The sequence below is a fragment of the Anoplophora glabripennis genome, unplaced genomic scaffold, assembly GCF_000390285.2.
Source record: "Anoplophora glabripennis isolate ALB-LARVAE unplaced genomic scaffold, Agla_2.0 scaffold843, whole genome shotgun sequence".
Lineage (NCBI taxonomy): Eukaryota > Metazoa > Arthropoda > Insecta > Coleoptera > Cerambycidae > Anoplophora > Anoplophora glabripennis.
In genome coordinates this window covers 27,824-45,988 of record NW_019416924.1, presented here as the reverse complement: position 1 = coordinate 45,988, position 18,165 = coordinate 27,824, and the positions used below count along the sequence as shown (strand labels likewise).

The window sequence follows — 18,165 nt, the reverse complement described above, 5'->3', positions numbered from 1 at the left end:
AAAAAGTACACATTTTACATTTTATTAATTATTAATATATTGAAATCTTATGGTAATTCAAATCTAACATTTTTAGGCCAACTGGTCCTGTAACAACTGGAGTTAAATAAAACAGTAGTTCAAATGTTTCAAACCACATTTGTAGAAATTTAAAAGATAATTATTATTATACTTGATTTATAATCTGTTACATAAAATTTAATATATTTTTAGGGGAGACATATGAGTATACTCATTTTAGTTTGAACCCTGCGTCGCTAGCGAGTTCCAGTAAGAGAAGAAATCATTTATCGTCTTTATACCCGACGGTGATGCCTGGCTCTCCCATGGCCAGAAGAACCAAACACGAAATAAAATCTGCTCAAAAACTGGCCCGGTGAGTTACTTCGATAACGAAAGATGAAAAAAAAAATTGTACTCACGTTCATTTCAGCAAGTGTCTTCGTTCCCCCGAGCTGTGGGCGAGATGTCTGAGCGGCACATGCCACACCCTGTACTTCATGATCCTGCCCAGCATGCTGTCGCTGAACGTCGGCAAGGAGAAAGCCATCTTGCAGCAAGCCTACGAGTTGCTGGTCCGAGCCATGCACCAGAGACTGGCCTGTGATGAAGTTTGCTATCGGCTGATGATGCAGCTCTGCGGCGAGCATTCTAGGCCGTTGTTGGCTGTCAAGTTACTCGTGCTAATGAAGAAGTATGGTATTCAGCCCAACGCTCTTACATATGGGTGAGTGAGAAGCCATAATTTTTTTTTTTCAAAGATTTACCATGACAGTATTTCATATATTTTTTAAATTTTTAATTGATTTCTGCAAAAAAAGAGGAGTAAAATGTTTAACTTTGAATTACTGTGTCAGATGATATAGAAGAAGTTTGTATTTTAAAGACATAATATCTACGATCCGAGAGTTGTTGATTCATTTGTGTGTCGAGCCCCACGTTGAGCGCCATATCTATGCATCTGGTTTTTGTTTTCATTCCGATTGGGTCCGCAATGGTGAGCTTTTTGAATTCTGGTCACCTATATCTACAGACGTCACGTTATGGTGTAGATAAATTTTTTATTTTTGACGGAAGGATCCTCAGTTCCTCTGAACAGACTACAGGAGACAGGATACGCAAATTTTTTTTGAGTTTAAACACTTTTTTGACTGCTTGGAATCTTCAGTACAGAACTTATCCACTATATTTGAGTTAGCAAGTCATCAACTGAGAAACTTACTGTTACAATATTTAAATTTTACTGTAGTTGAGTCGGATTGGAACTAAACGAACTTTACTTTTGTTGAATCGAAATGGAACTGCTTTTGGATCAAAATTCATTGATATTTATATGTTTTTAGTCCGGTGTCCCATGCATCCGAATTCCGACGATACGAAGGTCCGAAAGTGTTCCTATTGGTTAATAATTAATATACATTCAAATTTTCATTTTCATCCGAAATTTTTAAAATTTATATGACGTCGGAAAAAGTAGAAATAATTTTAACTTTTATCCGAAATCGTATGTTTTTTAACCTCACTTTTTAAGTTTTTAACATACTATGATTGTTGCTTGATATATTTACAGTCAAATAAATGTTATATTATAATGTCGAATGTAGAAAATATATTACGTATATTTTCTATAATATATACCTATGGTTGTCATTTGAAAATGTTTCACCTTCATCTTGTAATAAATTCCATGGTTCTATACTTGATTTCTATGAGATTAATTTCGGATGCATGTGAATTATAATATTATCATTCGTACGAATTAAAATATTTTCGGATATCGTACATCGAATTTCGGATGCATGGGACACCGGCCTTAGTCCCATAAAACTTTATGCTAATTCGCTTATTGTGTCGCAAATAAGGACTGAGCCAATAGGAGTGAGGCTTTCCACTCCCTCTCTGGCGATGGGTTTCAACCCCTATAAATATGTAACTAAATACTTACAGAAAGTTTCCGAATCTACAGTTTGGTTCACAAGAGCTTACAGACTGATACATCTGCGAAAAAGAGAATTTATAAAAAATTATTTTTTAACTGTTTAGTACAATTGTTAAGATAAAATTTATTTGCCTAGTATCTTGTCCAATCACCTTTATTGTCAATTATAGCTTGATAGCATCGAGGTATGCTTTTTGACAGATTTTTGTGCAGGTAAAGGTAAGTAAGGTACATTTTTTTTGGAGGTAAAGACCTCCAACTTTCCCGAATATGTCTGATCCACTGCTTTCGTTTTCCCTTGTACTTTAATTTCATCCAATTCAATTGGATTGGCATAAGGGGACTGAGGAGGCCAATCCATTGAAACAATGCCATTTTTGCATTTCCAATCTCTGCATAAGTGACTCTGATGTTTGGAACCGTTATTCTCTTGAAGCACCCATGAATTGCAATTTGGACCAAACCATTTTCGAGCAGCCTTTAATAAACATTTCTTATATATATTGACCATTTTTTGGGCATTCAAATTGTTTGTGAACAAATACAAAGTGCCAAATCCCACAGAGGCAACCCCAAACATTCACTTGCATTGGGTGCCACATTCCGGCAAGTTATCGACGTTTTTAACCCATTTCCTGACAAATGCTTCAGGCTTCTGCATGTATCGAGCGGCAGCAGCAAACGATTTCAAGTTAACCTTTTCTGTTTAACCTTATCGCGTATTGACTCTGTCCTGTTGGATATTGTATTTCTAAATAAATTCATTAATTAAATCTAGGAAATGCTATTTATTAATTTATCGATTAACTTTTAACATTTTATACAGAATTCCACTTTTAGAAATCACTAAATGATTTATATTTTTAAATTCTTGTGTTTTTAGAGGTTAGCAAAAAAATTCACCTAATTTCTTTTAGATTATATAATCGTTGTGTTTTGGAAGCTGAGTGGCCAGCTTATTCAGGTTCAAGCCAGTTGCTTTGGAACAAACTGAGAAATGTTGTCATAGGTGCCGCTCATTTTAGATTTGCCGCAAAACGCAAAGCGGTTAGAAGAATGTCTGCTTCTACAGAAGGAGGTAAGATCAAGTAATGGTATTTTTTTTGTGCCATGGAAATTCCTATAATGTGCTTTGACTGTTATAGGTTCAAGTTTGTTGGACCATACAGACAGAGCGGCCTCTCGCTCTTCGCTCGATTCACACGAGGCCATCAAAGAAGACAACAGCCTCCTGGACAAGTTCCGCAAGGTGGCAAGTATCGTGAAAGGAAGCCTGAATAATCTAGAACAATCGGTGCCTGATACAGGAGTTAACCATGAAAATGAGATCAATAGCGAGGAAAAATGTAGCGAAAAAGAGGAAGAGAAGTTAGCGAATAATTATATATCCCCTGACAGCCCCTCAGAGAGTAGGCTGCTCTCTAGATCGGAAAGTGCAGGGGATGCGAATATTATTGATAAGTTGCAGAATAACACCAAGAAGGCTTGTTCGAGGGCGTTGCAGTTCAACGGTAACGAAGGGAAATTTGTCGAAAGTGGAAAGAATTCCCCAGCGAAGTAATACGAATTTTTAATTTAAATTTTGTTATAAGTAATTTTTGTTGCATTTTCAGAGCATCGCCTAGAGAAATAGTCACAGAAAATGACCCCCTAGGGGCCTTTGAGCAGCCTCCTCCAGAAACGGTCGTAGCGCCACCACCGGTACACGTTTACTCTTCCCCAACAACAAACTCAGCAATCATGGACGAACCGATACTATTCAGGTCGTCCGTGCACCGTTCTGCCACTTTCGAGGGCAGTCCTCCTGCTCAGAGCAAGATCCATCGATCGGAGACCGTGCCCGCGGCTACAGTAGCTTCTAGCCTGGCCAGTCTCAGTTCCAGCTTCAAGATCGGTTTCAGGTGAGTTTTATGTCTATTACTTAGTTTTGTCAGGTGTAAATAGGCTCGAAAATAATTTTTGATTCACCATACATCCAACATTCAACATTGTTTGCTGAAAACGTGTTCATTGATTCTGGTGATAACCTAAAATCATAATTAATATTCTTACAATTCATGAGGTAGTTGTAAAATAACTTGTGAATGTAGCAGCGCAATTACCATTTTAGTTTTATATTTTTTACATAGTTTGGTAAATTATAAAAATCGAATAATTTAGGATTTATAACATTTTTTTCACATACTTATTTCACTTAATATTTCTTCAATAATTTTCATCGTAACAGAATTTATAAGAAATACAGGTATATCTCGCATATACGGCGGTTCTATAGCCATAAAATAATTCATAACTTTTTTACTAATACTAGGAAAAGAGTTGAATGATTATTTATTTGTAACTTTGTATTTTTTATTACATAAAATGTATTTAATAGCCCAAAAAATACAAGCACATCTTATTAATACAACACACTAATCAGACATCATCGCTATAAAACGAATCACAATATCCTTGTAAGAACTGTTTGAAAAGTGGAGGATATCTTATTTTTATACAGGCTGTTTTTAAATGAAGTAGCAAAAATGGTGCCAGTGAATGTAGAGCTTAAATTAAGAGGATTCAAGTAAAAATATCTTATATGAAAGTTGCACCCCTGAGGCGATATACCCTCTTAAAGGGGGGGGGGGTTTATTTTTTTAATAAATTAACACTTTCTGTCAATCAATAATTAGTACCAATTGATTAATTTATTATCAGAATCATAATGCAAATAATATTTATACCAATGACGAATATGTCGACATGCTCCAAGTGTTTTTCGAATCCAGAAAAAAAGAAATGCTGCAGAAAGATTATACCACTAAAGATATCCAAACCGACTGATTCCTTATAGACAAACATTGGCCTCGGTGGAAAGAAGGCTTCGCAAAACTGGTAAAATTCAGCCCAATAGGGTTGTCCACTATAAAAACAAACCATATACAAATTGTTGAGTCAAAGATTTTATATAAAAGAACCTGTCTGTATAGTCAAATTTTAAATATATAACAAATTAGTGGTAGAAATCATTTATGAATTTTTCTGTTACATAAAAACTAGTCTGACGTCATAAGGGGCAATTGATCAAGAAGCTAGTAGCGATCCTATTGCATAATTTTGAAGAAGAAGAAAATATGTCAAAATTGTCCTTCAAATGCTGCCTGTTTCCTGTTTTTTAAACAAACGTGACACTAGTGACAACAGTCTATCAATTATAGTACATTGTGTAACGAGTGGGGAAAAGTTGCCAATAGCGCCACGCGGACGCCCAAGTGGCGCTATGGCAACTTTTCCGAACGAGTTGCACATACTATTTTCTATCATAAGTGCGAGTCGTTATGGGACCTATAGCGTAGGGGGTTAGGTGCACGGAAACTGCTAGATAGTACAACAGCGTGATGTTATTTTCATAGCGCAACGCTCCAGCGCTGTGCTATGAAAATAACATCACGCTGTTGTACTATCTAGCACTTTCCGTGCACCTAACCCCCTACACTATAGGTCCCATAGCGAGCGCGTGTGATAGAAAGAGTATTTGTGATAGTTATTATTAATTTCCTGATTGTAATGGATTCAACAAAATTTAAGTGGTGTTTTGTTCCACATTCCACATAGCCAATTGCATTATCTCTATAAGACTCCCGAACTGCACTATAAATTTCCATAAATAAATAGGTATTTTATGTAAATAAACACAATAAGATTAAAACGCTCGTCTCTTTTCAATTCAAAATTCAATTCATGATCATAAAAATATCAATTTTCAGTAAAATTTGCAAAGTAGCTATCACAAATCCCGATTCACACATTCTGCTTTAATTATAAGGGAAGCTAATAATTGATGATTACTAAATAATAATTTTACTTAATAAAGGAATTTGAAGATTAAGGAAAATAACTCATAGACTTGAAAACATTTTATACGACAGTGTCACTGACAGACTGGCACTACCGACAGTGTTTAAATTTACACATAATTTCACTACAAGGTGCCCCTTATGACGTCACGGCCGTTTTGAAATGTTATAAAAAAATCAGTTTTAAATTATTATTTTAAAACTGTTCTGACGCATTTCTCAATCTCTAATTGTGTATACACACTAGTTAGTATGTGTAGAATTATATTATCTACTTTTTGAAATTTGGTCAACAACCCTATAGTGAGGGTGCCGGAAGAAGGCGTAATGTCCGAACTGTTGAAACTGAGGAAGCTATACTGGAACATCTAGAACAGGACTGTGGTACAAGCACAAGACAGGTGTCCAGGCAACTGCAAGTTTCTCAGTCTTGTGTGGAATGTAGCTCATGAAAATCTTTTATACCCTTTTCACCATCAACCCGTGCAAGAATTGAATGACCCTGATTTACCTAACCACATGGATTTTTGTCAATGGTACATTAATATTTCCAGGCATGACTTAAATTTCCTAATGAATATACTTTTCACCGATGAAGCAAATTTTCCTAGAGTAGGTGCAGTAAACCTTTATAATGTTCATTCATGGTTGGAAGAAAATACTCATGAAATATTTGTTTCAAGATGTCAACATAATTTCAGTTTAAACGTTTAGATGGGAATTGTAGGAAATACTCTAGTAGGTCCTTTTATTCTTCCACACAGGCTTGGAGCGGCGGAGTATCTTAGATTTTTGAACGAAAATTTTCCAACATTGCTTGAGGATGTACCCCTCGCTACACGTCAGATGATGTGGGATACGCACGATAGGGCGCCTGCACATAGTACACTTGCCGTTAGAGAATGGTTAAATTTAAATTACCCGAATCGCTGGATTGCTCGTGATCGTGAAGCCCCTGTTTGTTGGCCTGCACGTTCACCTGACTTAACGCCTACGGATTTCTTTTTGTGGGGACACTTAAAAAGTATTGTTTATGCCACTCCTGTTGCCTCCTTAGAAGAACTATGCTTAAGAATATTTCAGGCAGCAGATGACCTTCGCAATAACCAAGAACTGTTTGTGCGAGTGCGTTATAACTTCAACAGACGTATTAGGTTATGCAGCAAAATTGAAATTATTTCGAGAATATTCTTTAAATTTTATTTCTGATAAATAACTTTACCTAATACATGTCCCATAATAAGTTATCAAACATTTTTCATTAATTAATAGCAAATTATTCTTAATGTTATTATTAAATTACCAGCTTATTGACAGAAAGTGTCAATTTATTAATATGATAAATAACAATTTATTTGTTATAACACCCGCCTACTTATTTCTACAATATTACTACTTTTGTGAACGATGACGTATCTAATTTTTTTACTAGAAAACTATTGGTTTTATCAAAAAATTATAAGAGGTAAATGCGCAATAAATCAGTCTTCCCAATAAATATTTTTAAATAAATGTGCTTAATATAAAAAATTTCTAATAAAATATTGCAATGGGGTTGACCGTTTCACTCCTTTATAAAATACGCCAATGATCGAACAAATATTGAAAAATTGTCTCTTTATTAGTAGGACGCTCATACCAATTTTCTGCCTCTAGCATTCATGTTAAAGAAAAAAATTAAAATGTGAATTTCAATCCCCTGCTTTAAGAGGGTAAGGTATTTTTACTTCAATCCTCTTATTTTTGGCTCTACATTCACTGGTACCATTTTTGCTATTTCATTTAAAAACACCCTATATAGTTTTTTAAAATAGGTTTCCAACTTGTGTCAGATAGAATGTTGAATTTCACCAAAAAGGCCTGTGAAGAGCAAGATATATCTGTATTTAATTCAATGTTGCAATCGTAAACCTTACATTGTAGATCCGTATTAACAATTTCTATTTTTACACCGTTAAAAACTGGCCGCGAGCATGTGGCAGAGCTGTTTAGTGCATCGTGGCTTTCATAGCTTGCACTTGCACGTTCGTAGACAGTAGTAGATGTGTCATTTTAGCCGCTATACACCGTCACGCCTCTCCCTCCGTAAAGCCGACCTCAAGGTCCCCCAGCAGTTCATTGAGAACGCCCTCACCAACTTCAGGTAAGAGGCCCCAGTCATTAATAGTAGTTCGTATCGTCACCCGCAAGAGGTTACTTTGTTACTTTTAACCTTCAACATCGTCTCGATATTTTTAATAAAACTGCTTTTTATTGATGTTATTAAAACCTTTTTCAACAGGGTATCGTTGAAAGTGGAGTTTTCCTTTTAACTGACTTTAAAAATAAATGTTGGTATAAAAATAAAATAAATCATTTTTTATAAGTATATTTAAAAGCATTAATTACATTTTTTAAAGCCAGCTACTTGCTTATTATGATTTATGAGTCTACAATAGGTTGTATACATCAGCCTCAACATTACACTGTTGATGTAATTTTTATTAAGTTGGCGAATCTGTGTTAGAATGTACCTAATTAAATGGAGATAGTGATAGTTATTTCAAAATGGCAAATGGCAATTGATGGTTTACGTATACTGTAGTTATCGGTACCCTTATTGGAGTCTTTATCGCATCTGACAGAATCATTGGTGTAGAAATACTTACATTTTTCAAAATATAATTTTCACTGTTTACAGTTTTATAGCCTGCTGATATAAATCCTGACCATTTTTACCTCTCTATCAAGACATGTGAACAACATGTACTTGTACAAAACTGAAAACGGATTTAAAGTTAAACCTGCGTTGGAATTTTGTGTTGAATCATTAAGAGTTTTTGAAAAACAAGTGAAAAATGTGTTTTTTATTGATTGCATTGCGATGTGACAAACTTAGATCATTTACAAGACTAAGACTAAACGACTTCTACAAATAAGTTAATATTCATTTACAATAATTGCTGAAACAAAAAATTTTTTTGGAGGTTCTGTATCTCAAGAATCAAGCCGTTGTGGACCTAGGTCCATGAACTGTTTATCTAAAAATTAATCAAAGATGCACCCTTTTAAATTTGTACAAGTACTTAATAAACAGCCTGTCAATTGTCAAAAAAAAACTGATTTTAATAACTTGTTCTGTCATGGATATGTTGAGCCAGCATCTGTTTACAAAAAAAAAACAGTAAGAATTTTGAACATTTCTTGTAGTTGTGCAGCAGTCTACCTCCAATTCCAATTTTTTGCATTTTTGGCCAGGTTCACACTTCTTCAACTTCTTATGTTCTCAAAAGATATTCCGTGTGGTATACTCTGGGTGCTCCCATATCCTCTGAGATTATACTTAATTTTTTATTTTACTTCGGATTAGCGCCTGGGTGACGCGGTGTGGCGGCTCGCCAGGTGACGCAAGTGACGCACAGGTATATTGAAAATGTATTGTGTTCGTTTGCCTTCGTTGAGCGCGAACATCAACCTCGTACCACATATACATATAGTATAAGCAAGTGACACAGATTGAAATCAGTCTGTATTCTGCTTCTGTTCGTAGCGTTGTTTACGGCGGTTGTCATGGCAACTAGGCCGCCAACACGGAAGTAAACTACGGCGTGGGGGAACGAGTGACGCGGAAATTGGAGCAGCATTGTCATCTCCCATCGCCTGCCTTTAAACAGTTTATACGATAAACGTCGCCCAGTGCACGATTATAACAGTTCTTTGTACAATAATTATTGTAGAAATGTTTCCTATGTGTGATCCAGTATACAGGGTGTTAAAAAAAGAGTGTAAAATATTTAAGGAGGTAAAGTATGAATTGAAATAAGCAGAAAAGTCTCAATAAACATGGGTCCGCAAAGTAACGGTTGCGGAGATATGGAATGTTTTATGTTTTTTAGCCTCTTTTTTTATTTTGCAAAAACGTTGTGTATTTTCTTATAATAGTTGGTTGATGTTTAGTGAAATAAACAGTACATATTTGATAGTTGTTCTCAGTGCACAAGTTTGCTTTCGCTATGGCTGGTTACTCGAACGCAGAAGTAACAGACATGCATTTCATGTATGGTCATGCTAATGGGAACGCCACCGAAGCGCAACGTCTTTATGTTGACGCTTATCCAAATTATCCAAATCGCCAGATTCCTTCAAAACGCATGTTTGGAAGAATTCACCAAAGATTGCGTGATACCGGTTCCTTGAGCAAACAGTGCCATTTATGCGGAAGACCAAGGTCGGTATCCACTCCTAGAGAGAAGAAGAAATTCTAGCACTGGTAGAGCAGAATCCAGGTACGAGTGTGCGGAGAATATCAGCCGAGGTAGGAATTAGTGGTCCTCTTGTTTGGAGAATCCTTCATGAGCAACTGCTTTATCCATACCATGTGCAACGAGTACAGGCCTTAAATCCAATAAATGATCATCAAGCACGTTTGATTTTTTGCCGCTGGTTTCTACGTCATGATGCTGAAGACCCTCGTTTTCTTGCAAACATTCTTTTTACTGATGAGGCCGGGTTCACAAGAAATGGAGTGTTTAATTTTCACAATTCGCATATTTGGGCCGACGAAAATCCTCATGCTCTAATAGAATCTGGAAATCAGGCACGTTTTTCATTAAACATTTGGATGGGTATTGTAGGTCACAGGTTTCTAGATCCTGTTGTTTTACCAAACCGATTAACAGGCGCTGCTTACCTCAACTTTCTGCAGAACACACTGTATGAGTTTTTGGAAGACATTCCTTTGAATCAGAGGCAACAAATGTGGTTCCAGCATGATGGTGCTCCAGCTCATTTTTCCATGGCCGTTAGAGAGCATTTACACCAAACTTTTCCACATAGATGGGTAGAAAGGGACCTGTTTTATGGCCTCCAAGATCGTCTGATCTAAACCCTCTAGATTTCTTTGTTTGGGGATGTTTAAAGACATTAGTGTATGGTACTCCTGTAAATAGCCTGAAAGAGCTGCAGCTACGGATTAATCAAAAGTGTCAAGAAATCCAAACCAAGGAGGGTGTTTTCGAAAGAGTTCGAATATCGTTGAGACGAAGATGTCGTGCCTGCTTGGAAATGGACGGAGGGCACTTTGAACATCTTCTGTAACTTTGTTTGTTAAAAGCTTCCTTTGTCGGTTTATTCCTAATAAAATAAAATGTTTGAAAAACAAATAGTGGTCCATATCTCCGCAACCGTTACTTTGCGGACCCATGTTTATTAAGACTTTTCTGCTTATTTTGGTTCATACTATTACCTCCTGAAATATTTTACACTCTTTTTTTAACACCCTGTATATTTTATTGAAACCGCCATTTTCCAGATGGAAAATTGAGTACAAAAGGGATTTTTTAAATTACGAGACACCTGTGCCTTATTCTCTCGGAATGAATGGTTTTCGGGGTGGAAGTGTTTATTTAAAATTAAAAATAACTTTTCTATATGTCGTGTTTAATTGTGGGTGTAAAGTGGGCCGTGTGGAATAAGGAGGGATTTAACAATTTTGGAACATTACGCGAAGCTGTCGTAACCACGAAGCCTCTTTGGAACATACATATATGGTGTGCGTTAATGTTCGCAGAAGTCACAAGCCAAACTAATATTTCTATTTTTTATAAAACCTAAATGAAAATTCTTCTCGTGAACGTCAGTTTTTCGGTAATATTACAAATGCAACAAAAAATTTCCAGATTCATTTAAGAATCTTGAAAATTTGAAAATTTTGGCCTGTGGCGATTTCTTTTTATTCAGTAAATGAATATGCTTCACCTATTGTGAATGCCACGAGCCGCCACTGGTGGTTAGTTAGACAAAAAGCACAATGAAAAATAATATATTTTTCTGGCTCTAAGGTAACGACAGAGCATTGCACACCTGAAATGTTGTCTCGGTCTCTATCGTATGCTGTCTCACTTCCCAATAATAATAAAGATATCCTAAGAGGAAAAACCCACTTTTGATGACACCCTGTATATCCTATATAGCATAATCTGCTAGATCATATTGTCTTTGCAATACTACTTTGTCAAACTTGTTGAATTTCAATAGAGGGTACTGTAATTGTTTATTTTGTTACCATAACAATCTCAAAAACACGAATATTAAATCAAAAATGTTAATATGTATTAGATATCTGATTTTGATCCTTCTACAGTTATTTTTGTCCATTACTTTGTAACTAAAATTAGTTGCATACAGAGTGGTTTTATCCAAATATTTTTAAATTCTATGCTAACAAAGATTCTATCTAACTTTTTGCATATCATTACATTTTTAAGAAAACTGTTAACGCATTAGTAAAGCTATTTCACTTTCACCATGATAAACAGTACCTTATTATAAGGTTTCTAATTTATAAATAATACACGAACACAATAAACCTCAGGAGATGTTTAACATTTGTTGTAATTTCTAACAATAAGAAATATTAATATCTAAACAAATGCGGTAACTTTTCAAAAGTGCTGTAATGTGCCGCCATAGGTGGGAACTCAGTGAAACAGGACAACTCAACAGACTAGCAGTCAAATTAATTATTTAAACAACTGACACAGATCAACAGTCTAGACTAGAAGTTGTAAAAACAACTAAAATGTGTCAAAGAATTTATTTCATCTTCAGCTAAGTTAATAAATTTTTTATTGTCTTTTAAATAATTATAATAATAATTATTCATTCTAAGGCATTGTCCTTGAGAACAAAGCATTGTTTTGGATACTTTATTGAAAGAAGTAAACAAATTTTGAGACAAATATAACAAATTCTAAGCTTACGCCTGTGTCCCTCACATCCCGACTATCCCTTTCTCAACTCGAATGTTGTATATGTTTTTATTTCTTCTAGTCCAAGTAGCTTAACTAGTAAAAAATCCAACGAACTAATACAAGGTGGTCTCAGCTCGATCAAGTCTGCGGCCACCTCCATGGTTAAGAAAATGGAGGAGATCAAGGAAGCCATCTCGACGTCCTCGAATTCCACGCCCGTAAAGGTGCTCACAGGTGACAGATTGGCGACAGGGGATGCCCAGGAAGAGTGCGACTCGAACGATGGGAGCGAAGGTGGTGAACGTCACAGGAGGGTATCCACCGAGACTGGAAGTTACAGGGGTAGCTGCACGAATTTGAAGGATTACGATGAGCCATTGCCTGAAAGTCTGTTTCCGACACCGAGGGAGGAGAAACACGGTAAGTAATGCCATTATTATTGCTAAGTAATCACTGTTGTAAAATTTAGATAGTCAAACATCATAAATGGTATTTGTCAAAGCGAGTAATAGATGGTGCTTAAAAATAATCTTTATTAGAGTCACTGACTTGCAGTGACTCTAATCTTTATTAATGTCTCTATATTGATAAAATACCTCAACAACTCACCATTTTGTGGCAAAACCCTAATGCCAACTTTGATATATTTTTTGTTGTTTTTCTGTAACTTGCATTCTATCTATCGCACATAAGTTTATTATACAATAATCTAACATTTTAATCTAAAATGTAATTTTGATAGTCTTTTGATATAAAATAGGAGGTAAATTTGAAAAAATATATGTAATAGTTATATTCAGTAGAATATTTAAAACTGTCAAACAAAAAGTTGTAATTGTCAATCCCCATTTTGGGGCAAAATACGGACAACGGTTGCAATAGTTGGTCAATCTGAACACTTCAATATGTGTTAAAGTACCACAATCAAAGGACATTTTGGGGAAAATCCCCAATCCTTAAAATTAACAGCAAGAACCAAAGTGAACATCAGAATGGGCCTAAGGATTCTGATAACAGGTCCACCCGCGCAGAGTCTAGCCCGACAACAACAAAGACAAATCAAAGATTCTTAGCTAAAACTAAGGAAGTGCAATATAAATCTAGAACTGGTGGTGATCAGTTACATAGGTCACAGCATAAAAACCCGAAAAACCATCGTAGTTTAAATATCAGCTCTGCCATGAAAGTCTTAAACTACTATTACTTTTTTAAAAGTTTGGAACTAAAAGTAGGCAATGAAAAATGAATTGCTCCTACTTATTATAGCCAATAACAGATGGCACTTACATATTTAATCATTACATTGAAATTTAAACCCACTAGAACTAGCTCGGATGCCTGTTTCATAAACTAAGAGAAATTAACATCAGAAACAATTTTCACTTAAATGGAAGTGTACTTAAAACATTAACTGTGAAACTGCAAAATAATAAATTTCTTCAACTGAAAGTTCTATTTCTTTTGAGTGTATTGAAAGAAAAAGGGACAGACCCTATCCAAAAAAAAGGTTTTCGTGCATCGTTCTACAACAATATGTATAAAAACAGCACACCCACCAAGCTGAAACTTTTTACTGGATCATAATGAGAATTTTGAAATATGTTTATATATTTTTTTTCTGGAATAAAACTTATTGGTTATTTTTTATATTTGTAAGTCTTTTGTGTATTTGAACTATTTCTCAACTGTTATTAATAATTATGATTGATTCATAATTTCAAAGACAGAGTTATGTAACATTAAATTTTAGAACTTAAAGTAAGTAGTGAGCAGTAGATGATGTGTTGTATTTGTCAAAGTGAATAATACATGGGTGGCACATACATATTTGATTGTAATGAGAATTTTGAAATACTTATTTTTATTCTAGTTTTTCTTTTGGTTTATATACAAAGATAATTCTTATTGTATTTTCTGTGTTTATAACAATTAACAATTATCATGGTTTAATAACGATTTCAGAGACCGAGTTAGATATAACCCTAATCACATGCTCTCAGTGCCACAACTGCTCCTCCCTACTATACGACGAAGACATCATGGCCAACTGGTCTGCCGAGGATTCCAACCTGAACACCCTGTGCCAGTCATGCAACAAACCGACTGTGCCTCTCCTAACTGTCTTGATAGGCGGCAAGAGCATCAAACTGTGCGATCCTTTCAGCGTCCCATACCTAAACCCGCTCGTCCTAAGAAAAGAACTGGAGAACATTCTCGCTCAGGAAGGGGATCTGTGCCTCTCGGATGCCAAGTTTGTTGATGACCATCCCATTATCTACTGGAACTTGATTTGGGCCTTCGAAAGAATCAACACTCAGACTCACCTGCCTAATTTGTACCTAAAGAAGAGGACGGATACCGAAAACACCATGAATGGTAGCAAGAAGAGTGAAGAAAGCGAAACGATGAGTTTAGCCGGTGACAACAATTTAGGTTTGATGAAACCAGTGGAAGAGGGAACGGATCCGCTAACACAGGAGTTAGCAGCCTTAGGTGAGTTGTAAATTATTAATTTTTATAATTAGCAGTGTGACTTTTTTTTGACAAAAAAATAAACATTAATTTAAAAAGTGTTAATATATGAAAGTATAAATAAATACATGTTCAGAATTTAAGATTTAGTTACAATAAAAATTATAGAACATTGATTTAATTTTTTATGTACTGGGTGAGTCAATGAAACGGGATGATTTAGGAACGCCACTGCAGATAAAGTAGATGGGAGGGGGGCTTGGGTCGTCAACGTTGTGAATCTAGAGATCGGGAAGTTAGTTATCATGGATACTTGGTCGGGTCAACAACGCGCATTTGCTGTCAAAGCGTATTACCAAAATGGGGAGAGTTACGTCCGTGTGAGACGAGCGTTTCGTTTACATTACCGTTTGCCGCCTCACGCTCGTGTACCATCTAACAGCGCTATTCAAACGTGGGTAAGTAACTTTGAAAGCAGTGGTTCAACAACAAAAAAAAGAGGTGGAAGTGCTAGAACTGTGCGCACGCCAGAGAATATTCAAGCGGTTCGTAATTCATTGGAAGAGAGTCCACGAAGATCCGTTCTACGACGAAACTTAAATCTCGAACTAACCTACAGCACCACAAGAAGAATTTTGCATAAAGACCTTCACCGCCATCCATATAAAATTCAGATTGTGCTATCTCTCAACGTTCGAGATTACGCTACTCGTTTAAGGTTTTGTGAACAAACGTTAGAGCATATCAATGAAAACGATAACGTACTGCATAATCTTTGGATGAGCGATGAAGCCCACTTTCATCTTACTGGCTTTGTCAACAAACAAAATTTTCGGTATTGGTCAGACAATAACCCTCAAGAATTACACGAAAGACCCCTACATTCAGAGAAAGTAACCGTGTGGTGTGCGGTTTCTTCGTTAGGGATAATCGGCCCTTATTTGTTTGAGAACCAAGCTGGGAACGTTGTAACAGTGAACTCTGATCGTTACGTCAATATGTTGAACAATTTTTTTCTTCCTGCAATCGAGAACTACAGAAATGAAAGGATTTTCCAACAAGATGGTGCAACATGCCATACAGCACGAGTGTCAATGGGTTTACTAAGACAGGTCTTTCCCGGTCCTCTTATGAGCAAGAACGGCGATATTCCCTGGCCACCTAGCTCTCCGGACTTATCGGCATGCGACTAAAAACAAAAGTGTTTCAAAGTAACCCCCCCAAGGACTATCCAGGCATTAAAAGAAAGGATTAGACTTGAAATAGCCGCAATACCGCTAGAAATGCTGCGCAATGTTATGGAGAACTTTGCAACGAGGCTGCAAGAATGTGTGCGAAACAATGGAGGCCACCTTTCGGACATTATTTTTAAAAAATGAACGATTGTGCACTTACATAATACTTCCATTCCTGTAGATCATGTTTTCATCAATAAACTTTACAAAAAATGGTTCTTTTAATGTTTTCTGAGTTTTTTAAATCATCCCGTTTCATTGACTCACCTGTTACTTGTTTATGATGTATTTAGACTTTTTTGGCATAAATATTTGATAATGACTTTTTGTTCAAAAGCGAGTCCAAAGGAAGAAAGTAAGTATAGATGTTTTTAATTGGAAAATGTATTCACTGTAAATTCCAAGTAACTTTTTAAAAAGAGGATTTTTGTTGAAATAAATTTGGAACGTTTCACGTCAAGTCGATCAAGGCTCTCGCCAAAATTTGGAGACACTTAATAAATGGTTTTGGGCGTAAAAAAATTAGTTCTTCCAAGTATTTTTAGATGTTATGTGGCAGAATTCGAAAATCCAATATGGCGCCTAGAAGTGTAAAAAAATCAGGATTCATCCAATAAACTCCCTCCAGTGAACTTATTACTGGTAAATCCATCTCCAAATGACCATAATGGAGAGTTTCGAGATCGCTGTTCATAAATATTAAGTTATTTTCAGACGATTCAAGATGGCAGTTTTTATATATAACTGCTTAGCAAGCCATGATCCCTAAAACTTTTATATTATAAGGGTTATAAGGGTATAAGGTATTATTATTATAAGGTTCAATAGTCGATTTCACAGACAAGACAAGTCAGACTAGTCATTTATTATACTGTCAAAGTCGCTGATAAATTGAAGTCGGTTCGATAGTATTGTATCACTTTCCAATCCTAACCTCAAAAAAAAAAAAAAAAATTGAAAATTGAGGCTAGTCGATTCTAATGTTTTTAAAGTCGCTGAATCATAATTTTCAGTCGATTCGATAGTACAATGTCATGTTATTATGTTATTTCTTTTTTAAATACTCTCAAGATAAAATTCATAGTATGAATGAAAATTCGCAATTTTTAAATTTTATTGATCCACGGATCAGGACGCGATATGATATTATTGAAACGACTTTAGATTACGATTTGGCAACCCCGAAAACATGAGAAACAACGTCTTTTAGGATTGATCGCGGTATTAAAAATCTTGATTTTTCATTTTTTTTAAGGTTAATAGAATAGAACTAAGTTTTTATTTTCAAACAAATCAAAAAAGAAATAACATAATATGATATTGTACTATCGAATCAATTTAAAATTACGATTCAGCGACTTCAAAGACAGGAATCGACTAGCCTCATGATTTTTCAATTTTTTATTTTTTTTTGAGGTTAGGATTGTGATATGATACTATCGAACTGACTTCAATTTATGATTCAGCTACATCAAAAACATAAGAAATGACTAGTCTGATTTACCTTGTTTGTGAAATCAACCATTGAACTTTGTTTGAATAAAAGTTTTGTGGTTCATGGTTTGCTAAGCACTTATATAAAAACTGCCATCTTGAATCATCTGAATATAACTTAAAATTTATGAACAGCGATCTCGAAGGGAGTTTATTGGATTTTTGAATTCTGCCACATAACATCTTAAAAGTACATGGAAGAACACATTTTTGTACGTCCAAAACCATTTATTAAGTGTCTCCATGTGAAACGTCCCATAATGTATTTGGAGTTTATTATTTTTTTTTTTGTCTAATTGCGAACTTTAACAGGATACTTAAAGTTAGAAGCGATAGCATTGCTGTCTCAAAAACCATTAAATATAAACGATTAATTTAATATTTTTTGTTTAATTTTTGTTGTTTTTTGGATTTATTGTTCCTCTATTCGAATATTGAATCAAATTTTTGCAACG

At 35.3% G+C, this 18,165-nt stretch overlaps 1 protein-coding gene across 2 annotated transcripts in view; it reads left to right on the top strand.

The window, feature by feature from the left end:
• LOC108913359 (DENN domain-containing protein 4C) overlaps positions 1-18,165 on the top strand; it is a 36,919-nt gene that overhangs the window by 15,671 nt on the left and 3,083 nt on the right. Inside the window, exons 8-15 of one of the 2 annotated variants that reach the window (XM_018718908.2) lie at positions 214-376; positions 434-727; positions 2,857-3,017; positions 3,085-3,496; positions 3,553-3,840; positions 7,835-7,921; positions 12,589-12,929; positions 14,472-15,002. In XM_018718908.2, the coding sequence (XP_018574424.1) occupies positions 214-376; positions 434-727; positions 2,857-3,017; positions 3,085-3,496; positions 3,553-3,840; positions 7,835-7,921; positions 12,589-12,929; positions 14,472-15,002 (2,277 nt within the window). The remainder of the gene's footprint in view (positions 1-213; positions 377-433; positions 728-2,856; positions 3,018-3,084; positions 3,497-3,552; positions 3,841-7,834; positions 7,922-12,588; positions 12,930-14,471; positions 15,003-18,165) is intronic. The other variant, XM_018718909.1, reaches the window with a different exon arrangement.